This window comes from Lepidochelys olivacea (assembly GCF_965140295.1).
Source record: "Lepidochelys olivacea isolate rLepOli2 genome assembly, chromosome: 3".
Taxonomy (NCBI): domain Eukaryota; kingdom Metazoa; phylum Chordata; order Testudines; family Cheloniidae; genus Lepidochelys; species Lepidochelys olivacea.
Window position 1 is genome coordinate 206,470,301 of NC_140413.1, and position 16,978 is coordinate 206,487,278.

At 41.7% G+C, this 16,978-nt stretch overlaps 1 protein-coding gene across 2 annotated transcripts in view; it reads left to right on the plus strand.

Moving 5' to 3' along the window:
• The window catches only part of CFAP61 (cilia and flagella associated protein 61), a 216,470-nt gene that overhangs the window by 49,654 nt on the left and 149,838 nt on the right, over positions 1–16,978 (plus strand). For both annotated transcript variants that reach the window (XM_084623095.1, XM_084623096.1), the window contains exons 14-17: positions 3,919–4,045; positions 4,438–4,515; positions 5,824–6,030; positions 9,781–9,915. In XM_084623095.1, coding sequence (XP_084479221.1) covers positions 3,919–4,045; positions 4,438–4,515; positions 5,824–6,030; positions 9,781–9,915 — 547 coding nt within the window. The remainder of the gene's footprint in view (positions 1–3,918; positions 4,046–4,437; positions 4,516–5,823; positions 6,031–9,780; positions 9,916–16,978) is intronic.

Genomic DNA, 16,978 nt, shown 5'->3' on the forward strand with positions numbered 1-16,978 from the left:
CTCCCCTTCGCATTCTTTGGTGCAGTTGATCTTAGACTACCTGCTTCATTTGAGGAATCAGGGCCTGGCACCCTCCTCTACCAAGGTGCATCTGGCAGCCATCTCCACCTTTCATCCGCCCGTCCAGGGGCAGATGGTGTTCTCCCATGACTTTGACAGTCAGGTTCCTCAGAGGTCTTGAAAGACTTTTTGCTCAAGTTCGGTCCCCGGTCCCTCAGTGGGATCTCAGTTTGGTTCTGTCCAGGCTCACGGGCCCGCCCTTTGAGCCTTTGGCCTCATGCTCCCTGTCTCACCTATCATGGAAGGTAGCTTTCCTGGTGGCGGTGATGTCGTCGAGGCAAGTATCCGAGCTGCATACCCTGACCTTGGAACCGCCATACGCAGTCTTCTATAAGGACATGGTCCAGCTCTGGCCCCACCCGGCCTTCCTTCCCAAGGTGGTGTCTGCTTTTCACATGTGCCAGGACATCTTTCTGCTGGTCTTCTGCCCTAAGCCCCGTGAGACTAGTGAAGAGAGGCACCTCCATGCTTTGGACATAAGAAGGGCCCTGGCTTTCTACCTAGATCAGACAAAGCCTTTCTGTAGTTCGACTCATTTTTTCATCTCTACAGCTGAAAGGATGCAGGACCTTCCGGTGTCCATGCAGAGGATTTCTAACGGGATTACCTCTTGCATAAGGGCTTGTTACGAGCTGGCAGGGGTCCCACCGCCAGTTGTCAGAGCCCACTCGACTAGAGTGCAGGCATCCTCAGCGACCTTCCTGGCACACTTCCTGATCCAAGACATCTGTAAAGCTTTGACGTGGTCCTCGGTGCACATGTTCATGGCCCACTATGCCATACTCAGCAGGCCAGGGACGATGCTGGGTTTGGCAGAGCTGTGTTGCAATGTATGTTGCAATGTATGGGAACTCCTTACTCACCTCCATGGGTACTGCTTGAAGTCACCTAAGTTGAATGAACATGAGCAATCACTCAAAGAAGAAAAGACAGTTACCGTATTCCATAACTGGTGTTCTTCGAGATGTGTTGCTCTTGTCCATTCCACATCCTGCCCTCCTTTCCCACTGTCGGAGTTTCTGGCAAGAAGGAACTGAGGGTGGAGGGGGCCGGTGGCATCCTATATGCCGCAGCACACGCACGCCACTCCAGGGGGTGCCAGACCTGGTCCTCTACAGATCCTGCTCAGAGAAAAACTTCCGGCACAAGTGCATGTGGCAAGCAAACACACCTAAGTTGAATGGACATGAGCAACATATCTTGAAGAACACCAGTTATGGAAAAAGGTAACTGTCTTTTCCTGGTGTTATAGCAATTGTTAAATTTTATATTTTTGAACCCTGCTTAATGGAAATACTTGGTTTTGTGAAGGTCAGGTCTGACATCCTCCCATTGATGTCTGCAGAAGCTCATGTAATGTGCAACAGGAGGCAGATCCTTAGCTGGTGTAAATTTTGATAGCTCTATATTCACTTTATGCGAGCTATGACAAATTACACAAGCTGAAGATCTGTCCCCGGGTCTTTGACTGGAGTTGGAGAGGATGTCAGTTCTGGCATGTTCACTGTAGCCTTTGTGCAAGCTGAACAGCTCTGGACTATAGACAAGCTTTCCACTGAACAGATACACCTCTTGCTGGGCTTGTGGGGTTGCACACATAGCAACCTGTCATCTTACCCGGTGGGCCCTGTCAGTTCCTTCATCTGGAGCTAGTCTGCTCCAAAATGGAGAGCTACTGAGCTTCCAACATACCAAGCTGTTAAGCCTCTTGAGTCTTCAGTCCCCTCTGCTTCATCAGCAAATTCCCCTAACCAAATCGCTGCACATTTAGTTAACTCGCTGTGCACACATGTATGCCATACCTATCCCTTCTTCTCACTGATTATTAAAATAGTAAAAGATTTCAGAAAATTACTCACACTTGTCCCAAGTTCCTTGAGAACATGGTAGCAATAGCAGCCAAGAATACTTTTTTCCACCTTCAGATAAGTCTTCATGTCTTCCTCTTCTTCCTCAAGGGCATGGCAACCATGATCCATACATTCAGCATGTCAAGAATGGGTTACTGTCATTCCCTTTACCCAGAGCTATCAGTCAAAGCCAGTCAAACTCCACCTTTCCAAGACACAACAGCCTGTGTGGGACTAAACTGCAGTGAACACATAATAATAGATCTCCAACCCCCCATCTCCCTTTTCATTTTAGGGTTCATTTCATAGTCACCATCTTTAAACATCTTCTTGGGCTGGGACAAGGCTTCTGTAGCACCTGCCTCTTCATCCCTAGCTCTCCAAGACTGCTGTGCTTATCAGGAACACAGTAGTGGAAGGGTCCAAAGGGAAGCTGTCAGGAGTTGGAGGTATTTTCAGTGCTGGGCGGCTGTGGAACGTGCTAGCAAAGAAGATCAGAATATGATTTTTTTCTGGCCATAATCTGGCCTGTGTTGTAAAACTCACCTCTGCACCAAAGCCTACTCTCGATAACAGATGCCATGACAGTGATTAAACAAAATAATAATTTTGAGTACAAGTGATGACACCCTAGGAAGGCAAGAGTGGAACTCACCATTGCTTTTTGTTTTATGCCCCTATAATTTTACTGTATTTCACCACTATTTAAGAGAGAGTAGCATATGAAAACAGAAGGATGGAATGGAAAACGTTCTGAACCCTTAGTCATAATGGTTGCTATCAGCAAGACTACAGCATTACTTTCTGGTTTAATTTAAAGCCCAATTCAAAACCTATTTTCTGCTCTCTTTTACTTTATTATACCCCACAAGTGACTCTCCTTGCTTCCCATCTGCTAGGCCTTCATCTCTTCTGCACATTAAGTGTTTGATTTAATGTTCCAGCTGAATCTATTTTAACTCTAAATTCAGTTTTACAAATTTAGATTTAAGGCCTGCTATTTTAACATTTAGTGAAAGGAAAACTAACCCTGCAACAGTTTTTTTTTTCCCCTCCTTGGACTGCAGTAAACTTTTCCTTTTTTTGGGGCCATGTAATTTCATTTAGTCTGTGCCATTTTTGCTGACAGTCTAAGGTCCCAGTCCAGCAAACACGTGTGCTTAACTTTAAACATACAGGTAAACCTTTTGACTTCAGGTTTCAGAGTAGCAGCCGTGTTAGTCTGTATTCGCAAAAAGAAAAGGAGTACTTGTGGCACCTTAGAGACTAACAAATATATTTGAACATAACCTTTGTGAGCTACAGCTCACTTCATCGGATGTATCCGATGAAGTAAGCTGTAGCTCACAAAAGCTTATGCTCAAATATATTTGTTAGTCTCTAAGGTGCCACAAGTACTCCTTTTCTTTTGACTTCAGTAAGCCTACCCACATGCTTAAAGTGAAGCAAGTGAGAAGGTGTTTTGCAGGATAAGGGCCTAACACAATGGTTCCTAGCCTTTATTTGTTGGAAACTTTTTGGTGTGTCCTTGATGTCCCCAATGTCCTCTTGCTCAGTGTTCCAGCATGGCTTCTTTAATCTGTTTTCTCTCTCATTATTCTTTTCTGTCTCTGTCCTTTTTTCCTAGTTTGGTCTGATAGTTTCTCTCTGTGTATTTTTCTTTTTTGGTTGATTTCTATTTTACAAGATTTTTTGGGTTCCTTCGTATGGTGGCTCCATCCTCATTCACTAGATTGCTACATGCTGCTTGGGAGTGGTGATGATGGGGTGGGCCGTATGTACTTTAACATTGGCCAAGTATTGTGCAGATCCATGTGGGACATTTTATGTAAATTATGTAATGAGATAATTTACAGGTTTGAAAATAATTTGCATAGAACAGTACATTTCATGTTTAAATAACTGTGTGGAGGTAGTGCTAGCGAAAGGCATTGACTTGATTGAACTGGCGAATGAAGTCTTCTGTTGATCAGCAGGGCAAACTTGTCATTTTTATCTCCTTTAATAGGTCATTTAAGGTCAGAGCAGCAACAACCAGTGATACACCTGCTGTTGAAATGCTCATCAAAACTCTTGACTTGAATGAAAGTATACTGGATGACTTAAAGGTCTTCACTCAAGCTCGCAGAGATCCAGTGAGTACTTGTTGCAGACATACCAGTCGTTGTCCATTGCATTGTCCAATGTTAAACCTACCATATACTAAACAATCTTTCTTAGGGTCCAAACCTATTCCATTGAAGTCAATGGGAAAGTGGCCATTAGCTTCCAGAGGAGCAAGATTAGGACAATATACCTTACATCAATGGGACTCTGTTTCGGCACAGGGGTCCATCCATCTGGAGCTTATTGCAGGATTGGTCCCTATGTTAGGGAAAGATGACTGTAATGCAGTGCACAGAATGTACAGAGAGCAAAGTATTTTAAATTTAGTATGTTATTGGAATTTACAGTTAAGATCAAATAGCAAACTTAGAATTCTAATATTGTGTGTAAATCAGTGATCATATTATCATTTGTCTTTCAGGATGGGACACCAGTTCAGGCATTTGTAGCAGAAGTTTTGGATCAGATAGTTGGCATTTCTGTTATTAAAAATGAAATGGTAAATCTCGTTGTATTTTTTTCCTTTTCCCATTTAAGATGTGTGCCCTGAGTTTGCACAGTGTAATGCTGACTTCATTATTATTTGTATTACATTGTCCCAGCCAAGATCTTGGCCTTGTGCTAAGCACTGTACACACACACCATAGAAGTCCCTTCTCCAAAGAGTTTGCAGTCTACACAAAGATAGACAAAGGCTAGGGGAAAGGAAGGATTATTATCCCTTTTTACAGATGGGGACCTGAGGCACAGAGAGAGATTGTGACTTGTCCAAAGTCACACACGGAGTCTGAGGTGAAGCAGAAAATGGAACCCAAATCTCCTGCATTCCAATCTGAAGCCCTAACCACAAAACCATTCTTTCTTTCTCTCTGTGACTTGATACTTCTTTAAATCTGTTACTGCAAACCTGTATTTTGGCCCATATTTTCCAAACAGAAAATCAGCAGTTTGTCCCAGCATATTGAAAATGGCACTTCCACTCCTCTCAAATTGCCTTTTTTTACAATAGCTTCTGAGTAAAGTGCGTCATACACATTTAATTTCAAAGAAATTAATATTGTTTTAAAAATAGATGATGGGGTGGGAGGGCTGGAGGGTAGAAGCAGACAGAAAAGCTGTTAACTGTAATTGGGAGGTGAAGAGAATGAATATTTCCAGTTCTGTTTTACATTAGTTGCTGCAAATTTAAAACTTTCCTGGCATTTTGTTGGCACTAAAAAGGCAAAATCTTTCTTGAAAGATTTGTAATATTCAGTTTTAAAACCATATCAAGCAAGGTAAGGAACAACCATCTCTGTTTTCAGAGATGGTTTTTAATTTTTCCAAATGCATTGAAATTAGGGGTTACTGTCTGTAAGGTGGCTAAACTAGCGCAAATCCCTAACAGGATGATGAAGGAATCCATGCATGGGGCTCCTCACAGAGATTTTCTTTCCAAAAGTCTCCTGCTCAGCTTTTACTGTGAGAGAGACAATCTGGCCTCTGTCTGATACCTTGCAAAATTTCTTTGTAAATATCTGTCAGAAAATGTCAGGCACTCATATGCTTTACTGCTGGGGTCAGATATACATTTCTTATAGTAAATAAAGCATGATGAGTTATACAAATTGATTTTGATACAAAGGAAAGATTATGAAGAAACCATTTGTTTAGCTAATGTGCTTTGCTAGTGAATAGCTCTCAAGGTAGTCTTGTTTCAATGTTCAAATTTCATCATTAATAAATATAAAGGCAGTTTGCTGTGACATCTTTATCACAAAAACACAGCTCTTTCATCATCACTGATTTAAAATGTCTTATTTCATAGGATATTGAATATATCCGTTCACATTACAACATTGAAGATTTTATTTACTTCAATCACCACCAGCAGGAGGAACATGGCCATCTGTACCACTTTGCTCTAAATCCCATATTCCATCACTATACCAAATATTTTCTGAAAGAGATCCTTCGCTTAGCCTACAAGTCTTGTCTCTACTACTCTATTTATCCACAGTCTGTGGACGGCGAGGTAAAAGAAAAAATTGGCAGTGATTTTATTAAATATCATACGTCCTGACCTTTATTTTCCTTAGGTTTTTTGTTTTGTTTGTTTGTTTTTCTATGACTGATATATGGCAGGTGATTGGTATAGAGAAATTTCTTCAGAAATGTTGCAAACAACACTTTGTTCTCCTCTCAGATCACACAGTCTCCATTTGTGTTGATGGGTGACACATGGTAGAGCTAGACTGTGGGTTTGCTACAAGCTCTGTGTTTGGGGCAACACATTTAGTGTCTTCCCTCAGTGTGGGAATCATGCCTCAGAGAGGAATGATTTGCTCTCTACTTCCCCGCTTGCTTCAGTGTTGGCAGTAGTTTGGTTTTTGTCCATACCATTACTTTCCCCTCTGCTGACCAGTGCATTGTGGGGACTGTAGCCAAAATATTCCCTGCCCACTCCCAAAGTATCTGCTCTAGGACAGATTAGTAATACCCCATACCACTGGCACATCTGGACACAATATTCAAATAGCCAAATGGGAGCAGTTTTTCCTCTACCTTTTGCCCCTCTATGGATGCATAGTTGAAGGAACAGTCCTGCTCATACTGTGTATTAACTGGGGAATACTCCATGATATTTTCATTGAATTGTTTAAGATGCTGATGCAGCTTGTGTACCCTTATATGACTTGCAGATCAGTTACATGACATATTTTAAAATGTCAAGATATAAAGCATTCATAGCTTCTTTGTCTTCACCTTGTAGTTCTATTTTCTGTTACTTTTTAACCAAACTTTTCTGATCAGTCGTGTTCTCCCACCACATGTTTCTCAGACATTGCAACTCAGTTGCATAGTGGGTTTTGAGATGTACAGATGCTCACTTTTTATTTAGAGATTTAGGGTGGGATAGTGGGAAGAGGAGAAGGGGGAGGAAGGAGGTCACTGACTACAACATGATGAGAATAGATTAAGGATAAAAATTTTAAAAGTGCCTAAGTGTCTTAGGAGCCCTATTTTCAGAAGTGACTTATACACTTATAGAACATAAGAACGGCCATACTGGGTCAGACCAAAGGTCCATCTAGCCCAGTATCCTGTCTTCCAACAGTGGCCAATGCCAGGTGCCCCAGAAGGAATGAACAGAACAGGTCATCATCAAGTGATCCATCCCCTGTTGCCCATTCCCAGCTTCTGGCAAACAGAGGCTAGGGACACCGTTCCTGCCCATCCTGGCTAATAGCCATTGATAGACCTATCCTCCATTAACCTATCTAGTTCTTTTTTGAGCCCTGTTATAGTCTTGCCCTTCACAACATCCTCCGGCAAGGAGTTCCACAGACTGACTGACTGCATTGTGTGAAAAAATACTTCTTTTTGTTTGTTTTAAACCTGTTGCCTATTAATTTCATTTGGTGGCCCCTAGTTCTTGTGTTATGAGAAGGAGAAAATAACACTTCATTATTTACTTTCTCCACACCAGTCATGATTTTATAGATCTCTATCATATCCGGCCCTTATTCGTCTCTTTTCCAAGCTGAAAAATCCCAGTCTTATTAATCTCTCCTCATACGGAAGCCATTCCATACCCCTAATCATTTTTGTTGCCCTTTTCTGAACCTTTTCCAATTCCAATATATCTTTTTTGAGATGGGGCAACCACATCTACACACAGCATTTAAGATGTGGGTATACCATGGATTTATATAGAGGCAATATGATATTTTCTGTTTTATTATCTATCCCTTTCTTAATGATTCCCAACATCCTGTCTGCTTTTTTGACTGCTGCTGCACATTGAGTGGATGTTTTCAGAGAACTATCCACACTGGCTCCAAGATCTCTTTCTTGAGTGGTAACAGCAAATTTAGACCCGATCATTTACATATAGTTGAGATTATGTTTTCCAATGTGCATTACTTTGCATTTATCAACCTTGAATTTCATCTGCCATTTTGTTGCCCAGTCACCCAATTTTGAGAGATCCTTTTGTAGCTCTTTGCAGTCTTCCTGGGACTTAACTATCTCGAGTAGTTTTGTATCATCTGCAAATTTTGCTACCTCACTGTTTACCCCTTTTCCCAGATCATTTATGAATACGTTGAATAGTACTGGGCCCAGTACAGATCCTTGGGGGACACCAGTATTCGTGTTTCTCCATTCCTCTCTCCACTTAGGAATCTAAGGGCTTGTCTACACTGCCCTTCAGTTTGGACAACAAACAAGACTACACTAACGTGAACTAGGAACTTTTTAGTTCACACCTGCAGCATCTACACAGAGGAGTTACCTCGCAGCACTTTGATGCATACTGCTATTCACATCTCAGTAGTCATAACTGGAGGGCAGTGTAGATATAGCCTCCGTGTCACTAAAAGTCAGTGGGGCCTTTGGCATCTCAGTCACTTTTGAAAATGGGACTTAGGCTCCTAAGTCACTTAGACACATTTGAAAATTTTACCTTAAATCTGCTTTTCTTTTCTAACACAGGGCCTGTCTAGATAGAAAGCTAGTACATAGCAAACTAGGGTGTAAATCTGTAGCACACTAGCATGCTGTTCATGGCTATGTAGACCCTTCTAGTATGCACTCAAAGTTCCCTAGTTCACATTGACCTATTCCCATTTCAAAGCAGGGTAAATCAAAGCACACTAGGACACTCTTAGTGCACTGGAGCAAGTTCCACACTGCCAGTTAGTGCACAGCATGCTAGTGCACTGTCAACATACATCCCAGCTTGCCACGCACTAATTCTCTGTCTAGACAAGCCCATATAGGAATCTTGATAAGATAAATACACAAATTTTCAGAAGAATCTTTTTGCTTCTCCAGCGTGTGTTCTTCTATACAGATTACCGCTCTGTGGAGGTTTAGTAATTGCCTCCTTGAGGAACTAATCTCACTGAGTAACATTTGGCTAATTGTCATTCACAGAAATGAAGGTAAACAGGAATGGGTGGAGAAGATGAGTTAAATCTTGGTAGTATTTTCTCCTTGGTCTATTTACAGGTTAAAACAATTTAGCTTTAACTCAGCAATGCAATTCTAATAAGTGGTAAAATATTATTTTGTTCAGCTTACATTGTAGTAACATTAATCATGATTTATTTTTTTGGTGTTGTGGCTATGATATAGACTTCAAAGGCACTTCAGTGTAATTTGCTTTCCATTAATGTCCACTCTGTTTCTCATAATTCTCCTGTTTTGTCTTTTCATGTGATGTATAATTGGGCCAGTCATGCTGGAATAAAGCTGCTTCTAATGACCTGCCCTATACAAGTTAACATTTGGAGGTTTTGTTCAGTTCAAATTTTTTCCAGTTTATTAACATTTATCACTTGGGTGAAATTGACATTTCAGTCAGTATAGATTTACTATATAAATTCTTATACCATCGTTTGCCAAACAAGCAAAGGTTAACAGTAAGCAGATAATACAGCTTAATGAGGTCAAATCAAGCTGATTCATGATCACTGTGGAGAAAAATATCCTCCTGGGGAAAATACTTGTGCTGAAAAATCCCATAAACCAAACCACTTGTTTATCTGTCATTCCCACAGAGATAGTAACGTAATTACTCTCATAATTATCTTCATTAGTGTCAGGAATTATCTGCAATTCATTCCTCTGCTCTGAGTATGTTTGTTTGTTTACTGATTTTTCTCTCAGATTTAGCCAACAGAATTAAGAATTTTGTATTTGCAAAGCCATACAACAGACATCTGTGATGCACTGTTCTGACATTCTCTGTGCTAAAATATAGATTGCTCTCTTTCAGTTTCAGAATCCCTATGCCCATTCCCTGACATCTGCCCTTCATTACATGGTTCCCGTGCGACCAAGACGACAGATTGTCTATCCTCTGGAAAAGCTTGGCATAAACGCTCCATCAAAGCAGGTCTCCAAGGATCAGGTGGGTAACAGAAGCAGCAGCAGGCAGGAGGCATAGTGCCAGCTAATGCAGGGTTTGGCAGATGGGATGACATTACTGTCTTAGTGTTGATAGGCTGCTTCTTAATTACATTGAATGTGGTGTTCATACCCTTACAGTCTAAGCTTTGCTTATGCCATACTGTATCTTTCTAAGCATATATTTCAAACTGACGATTATAAAGCACAGCCACTGAACTCTACAGTGTTTCCCTATTAGTAAATATTTTCAGGTTTGCTGTATTTCCTATTAAATTACTTTGAAACTCATAGATTTTAAATTATTTTAATTAAAACACAGATAGCTCTTTGTACTGATGATTTTATCCTTTATGTTGGTGGTCTGCTTTCAAGACAAAAAGTACAATGATACTCTTCGGACAACTCGTGTAGAAATACTGTTTGATGTATTTTAAATCAATTTATTCTTCAGACCCGCAGCCAGGCTTCTTTAATGCTCCAGAACCCCTTCAAAAACCACTGCAAAGTGTCAGGAATGATTTAACAGCAAAGTAGATCCCCTTAGTCAAAAGTATATATTTATAGAACTCTCATACAGCTTGAAGATGCTAAACTGGAAGCTTGTTAAAGTTAAATTTGTTACACTTTTGTGGATAGAGTTTTTTAAATGACTAAAATCTACAAAGATGTTTTTTCTGAAGTAACCAATGCAGTTAAAATGTCAGGGGAAAAAACACATCAGTGATGGATATTTTCTGTAAGTGGATGTAATTTACTTGGGGAAACATAATTAGAGAATTTTACATCTCTTTAATGCTGATTCCAGTTCACTGAGACAGGATAATGTATAATATCCTTTAGCACTGTCCCCTCCGTAGTTGGTAGATAGTTTATGGCATTGGAAACTCTTAATTAGATAACAGTTGACAAAGCAGAATCCCAGAACCTGTCTCAGCCAGTTGGATTGTGTGTTGCTCTTTGGAGCAACACACAATCCATAAAAGTCTCTAATTAATCTTCCCCTTCATATGCAAACATTTCTCCTGCCTGCCTATCCTCTGCCTCATTGGCTGCCTATCCTTTTCCTTTAAACTTCTTCCTATGTGTCTTCAAATTACACTCAAGTTGCCTTAATGGCAGAACCCATTACCATTTTTGCTGGAGCCACAAAACACGACCCTCACTTGTCATTTTTGAGAGTTTTGTGTTTATGGGGTTCATAAAACACTATGCAAAGGTCCTTCCTGAGGATTTTGGGTAAGACTAGTGAGAATTGCTTGAAGCCTTCCAAACTTAACTGATTCCTTTTATATGAAAAGGTGTGGACTTTTCAGGTCACCACTAGCCTTTTGCTGAAAGAGAAATGGAGCCCAGCTGCTTCGCTAGGGTCTTCACATATGCACTAACATTCATAAATGATTTTCAAAGGGCTATTTTCTATCTAAACTGGAGGTCTTGGTCTGCTGAGTCCCCAGCAACTTGAGGGTTACTCTAGTCCACTACCACTGCTCATAACTTTTTGAAGTAGTAGCAGCATGAAACTAACAAGACTGAATTGGCTCTTCTGCTAAGCAACTACCGTGGCCTTTGACTACAAAGAATTGTGTCATTTTAATAAGTTAGTGAGGTAGGCTGATTGCAGTACTGAAAATAGGAGGCAGCCTCTGCTTTCTGATCCTGTCTCTTTCACCGATTCCCTTTGTGGCCTTGATCAAGTCATTTGCCCTCCTTGCACTCAGCTCTCTCAGGAAGGAAGAACTGTACCCATGAATAATCCTGTTCACCCCACAGAATCCCACAACCAAGTCAACAATGTATTGTGATGAAGGGAACTGGAGGCTACAGCTAGAACTAATACAATCAACTGACATGGATGTGATTATTAAATTTTAATAATATGGTAGAACTCAAAGGTCCCAGTCAGGCGCAGTACAGACAGAAAGACGGTCTCTGCCCTGAAGAGCTTAAAATCTAGACCAGACAAAAGTGCAGAGAAGGAGGTGGTCAGGTTGAAAAATGTCATTTTGTTTCCACATGTTAAAAGAAGTCTGCAGTGTGGGGCCTAGGTTAAGGTAAGTAGGGTTAGTGAAAGAAATGAGCTAATAGGAGCCCAGAGTAAGAAAAAGGGAAAGAGTATATTGATGAGGGAAAAGAGAGGAAGCAAGCAACTGATCAGCAAAGAAATAAAAATATCCAGTGTTCAAACTTAAAGCAGAGTCTGATGATTATATCCCTTGCATCCAGGGGTTCTGAAGCAGGATATCCTCCTAGCCACATGGATGGGAAAAGGGGTCGCAGTGGGTCGTGGTGTCCCGGAGGGGTGGGGTCACACTTCTAGATCTGAACTAGCTGGAGGGTCCCAGTTTCGCTTCACCCACACATCTGTGTTCTTGTGTTCCCAGCATCTGTTCAGTGGGGGAGCCTTTCTCCTGATTGTGAGAAGTATTTCTTCTTGACCAGTGCTGGTGATCACTTTGTGCCTTGATGCATAAGGACTGAGATTCCTTGTAATTTTCATCTTAACTTGTGTAACTGCAAATCTTTTCCCCATTAAACACAGCACAAAAGCTGTAGTGTCAAACAATCATAATTCGGGAAATGTGACATTTTTCATTTGAATGTCCATTATGACCCACTACTGAGTTTCTCTGTACATTTTTGCTATGGAAACAATTTTACTAACATTCTTGCTTTGGTGCCCATACCCTGCTCCTTAATGCCCATCTGCCTCTGCAGCTTCAGACCTGCTTTCTGCCTCCCTGTTGCCTGCCCTCCTCTCACTCCAGCTGCTGGGACTTGCCCATGTCTGTCTCCTGGAGTAACAGCTTCAGGCTGAGCAGCTCGGAAGTTCCCTCGCTAAGGACAACCTTTGATTTGCATGCACTTGCATGCGCACCCCCCCCCCCATGGACCGTTAATAGCTTAGTATCTTAGGGAACTTCGCAGATTGGAAGCCCTGGGGCACTAGCGACTTGTGCAGCCACTTTAACATGTTCCAGCCGCCTTGCGAGCATGAAGAGATTCACTCCCAACTATTGTTCCACTTGGGGTAATTCTGATAGGGTCTCCAAGGACCCACTTCACCCCTTTCATTCCTCCGAAGATCAGATCAGAGATGTAAACCAGAAGACCTTTGCCTCACTTAATTCACAGTGCATGAGATTGCCAGTCCAGACTGAACTCGGCCTTGTTGGGAGGAGGCAGTTTCCCTGCGAGCCTGGACCGGTTCTGTCACATACAAATGAGCGTTAGTTGTTACCTCTTCTCGTTATGTGCTAATTTTTCTATCTGTCCCCTCCATCAGCTTTTTCTGCTCTCCTTCCATGGCTTGAAAAGAAATCTATCCTCCTGCAGAAGATTCACAACCTGCTGAGCATTAGGGCAGTTCACTCTGTGCCACGCTCAGAGAGAAAGAGCTCTGTTTTATAGTGTCCAAGACACCATGGATCTGTCTCCCCTCAATCCCGTTATATGGAGAACCATACTCAGGGTTGAGACAGTGACTCTTCAGATCCAGGAGATCTGTAATATGATTGCCTGTCTTTGGTGGACCATTACCCCTGTATGTCCATACACCCTGTTCTCCACCCTACATACACCCATACACCCATCCATACACCCTGTTCTCCAGGATCCTTCATATCTGCCTAGGTTAGTATCACTTCTAGTATGGCCCTGGCCTCTGGATTCTCAGTATCCCTTTGCTTATGGTCATAATGATTATGGCTCTGAGGAAAGACTGAATCCACGGTCTCAGTTCTTTGTTGCTTTGAGCTCTGGTGCCTGGCCCCTGTATCAGAGCAGCCAAGGGGCTGTTTTAACTGACACGACTGCCTCTGAATTGCCCCAATCCCTATGCTGTGTCCATCTCATGATAACCCATCTCATGAGGGCCAGAGCCATGTGTTTTATACCCCAAGAGACCTATGAATCTCCACTTTCTTATGGTGTAAATAATTTGCTTCCAGATCCAATAAATCATATTATATTGAACCTTAAAAGCGTGACAGCACTGTGTGTGTAAAAATTGTTTTTCTTCGAGGGCTGCTGTTTGTGATCTCACTTGTGGGATTGCATTTCCTGGTCGCAAGCACATGGAATCATCTTTTGAAGCCAGGTCCATTGTGGAGCACGTGAGCACCCTCGCATGGCAACTTATGTCAGATGCCCTAGTCTATATAAGGGTGATCCCCTCTGAAACTCAGGGGATCACAGAAGTTCCTTTTGAAAGGCATACCCTTTTTAGTGATGAGACTGACATGATGCTGGAAAAAGTGAAGCCTTCTAGAACCACAGCTAGATCTCTTGGCCTTTCCCAGACTTCCATTTCTTCGCAGATGATCCTCCTCCTGTCCAGCCTCCAAATTCCAGAGGCAAGAGACAGCATCTTCTCAAAGCTGCTCTTCTCAAAGGGTGCTCCATTTTCCCCCAGAGCCAAATTATGGAAGGAGGCCTCAGCAACAATATAAGACTAAGAGCACTGGTGTTCGCATACTAGTCCACCGACTCTGCTTCTAAGTAGCAGACTGATAGGCCACCTGAGAATCAAGTTATTGTCTCCAGTACTATTCTCCCTCACCTTTCTCCATTCCCTCCCTTTCAGTCCTTGTCTGTCCTTATTTTACACCAGCTGGTGCATAATCACTTCTGATCCCTGGGTCTTAGAGACCATCCTCAGCAGATATTCCATCCAGTTCTGCACTAGGCTTCCCTCATCCTCCCTCCCTCCCTAGGCACAGTTCCCATGAGAACATACTCCTATAGAAAGTGGACTCTGCTATCAGAAAGGGTAATGGAAGGAATTCCTGCCCCTCTTCCCCCACCCCCATAATCTATCAAGGAAAGAGCTTGGGGATGAGGAAATACCAGGAATAAAAGAAGGTGGATGGTGTAAGAACTATTTTGAGCTTTAAGAACCTGAACAGGTATTCCAGACATCAAAATTCAGGATGCTCGCCTTGGAGGAGATTATTCCTTTGCTTACCAAGGAAAGTGGTGCAGCTCTCTCTTTGAAGGATGGGTACTTCCACATGGCTATTAGGAAGAACCATTACAGTTGCCCTAGTTTCTAGGAAACAGACTCCCAATTAAGATTTTTCCTTTTGGCCTGTCAGCAGCCTCATGGATTTTTACCGAATGCTTAGATGGAAGTTTATCTCCTCACCCAGGAGTACATGTATCCCCATATTTGGATGTTTGACTGATAAAAGCCAAATCAAAACAGGACTTGAGAAGAGTCATTGCCACTACTTGCACCCTGTGCCACTACCCAGGGCTTCAAATAAACAAGAGAGTCATTGATGACTTCTCCTAGCAAAGGATTTTTTGAGTGATGCAGTACTGGGCTTGGTACCAGTCAGTGCATTCCTTGTGGAGGAAAGATTCACTGCCATTCAGCAAGCCCAAGTCACATTAAGGGCTCAGAGAGAGCTGTCTGCTCATCTCTTTCTGAGGCTCATGGTTTTCATGGAATCATCAACCTACATGACTGCTCACACTAGAGTACTCATGAGACCTGTTCAGTGGGTAGTGCAGCATTAGACCCCAAATGTAGACAACCTGCACAGAAGGCTGTCAATCCTGCCCCAGTGTCCACCCAGGGATGCCTTCAGATCTCCTGTTCCCACAGCCATGATAACCGTGATGCCTCTACTTTGGGTTGTGAGGAATGCATTACCAAGCTCTGGAGGTGCATGGACTATGGAACTTGTGGGACTCGAGGCTCCATATCAAGGTCCCAAAGCTCAGAGTGGTATGCTGACCTTCAAAGTATTCCTACCCTCATTTCATCATCATGTAATACAGGCGTGACAGACAACAGCATGGACATATATTACAGCAACAGGCAAGAAGGAGCATAGTCTCTACTCTTTCGCATAGAAATAAAAAAAATTAAATGTCCAGTCCATGTATTCTGAATCAGTAACCTGAGTTGAACAGTCAACTTTCATAAGAGGAAAAGACTCAAAATTTTAATTTCCACATTATTGAAACAGGTTTGATAATATTGTACAGGAGTCCTGACCACCTGTCAGTCATTTTTAGTCCTGTTATATGAAAAAAATTAAAATAATGGGAATAAAAAATCTATTGTCATAAAGTGCTACTTGTTTGTAAAGTGCTTATAATTAACTGGAGAGTAGAAAACTATAGATAATTAAATAATTTTATAATGATATCTTCATAAATAAACAATTTATACATTTTTGTTTACTTTCTCACCATCTGCCCCATGGAATTATCAATGTAAGAAAAGAATAGTTTGATATAATTTATGAGAATAACTGACCCCAAATGAAAATATCACGTCTGTTGAATTCTTTTTTGTTTGTCCCTTCGTTATTGTTCTGTTGGATTTTTATTGCATGGTTGCATTCAAGCTGTTAGTTTTATTGCACACTTCAGGATTGTTGTTTCTGCAACAACTCACAAAAAGAAGGCAGAGCAATTATTAAAGTATTAAGGAATCCCACACAGCTGTGTGTGGATTAATAAAGGGCATCTTTGTATTACTCAGATAATTCTGTACTGCTCTAAATACACTACAGGTAAAGCTACAGAAAACCTTAAAATCAAATGGGATATGATGGAGCGAAGTCATTAAAACATAGGGGTCCATATCCTCACTTGATGTAAATCAGCATAGTTCCATTGACTTCATTGGAGCCATGCCATTTTACACCAGCTGAATATCTGGCTTTGGACTGAATTGCTTAATTTGGATACAGGAATTCCTCTACAGTACTGGTGGTTCTTTGAGTAGTGTTCCTATTGGTGCTCCACTTAAAGTACGCATGTGCCTCTAGAGTCCTTGATCAGAGAGTTTCCGTTAGCAGTGTCCATTCAGCCTGTGCATCCACTCTGTACAACCTTGTGCCATACACTGAGGGTATGCAGGGCTGCACGGGTGAACCTCACTAAGTTCCTTCTCTAATGCCTCGACCTGAGAGGGAGCTCTAGCTTGTCCACCTTGTGTATACCTCAGCATTTTCTACAGTTGTTCTTTTAGTTTAGTTAGTTTAGTGTTTATTTAAGTAAGTTTAGTGTTAGTTGTTATTTAGTTTAGAATGAATTAGATAGTAATG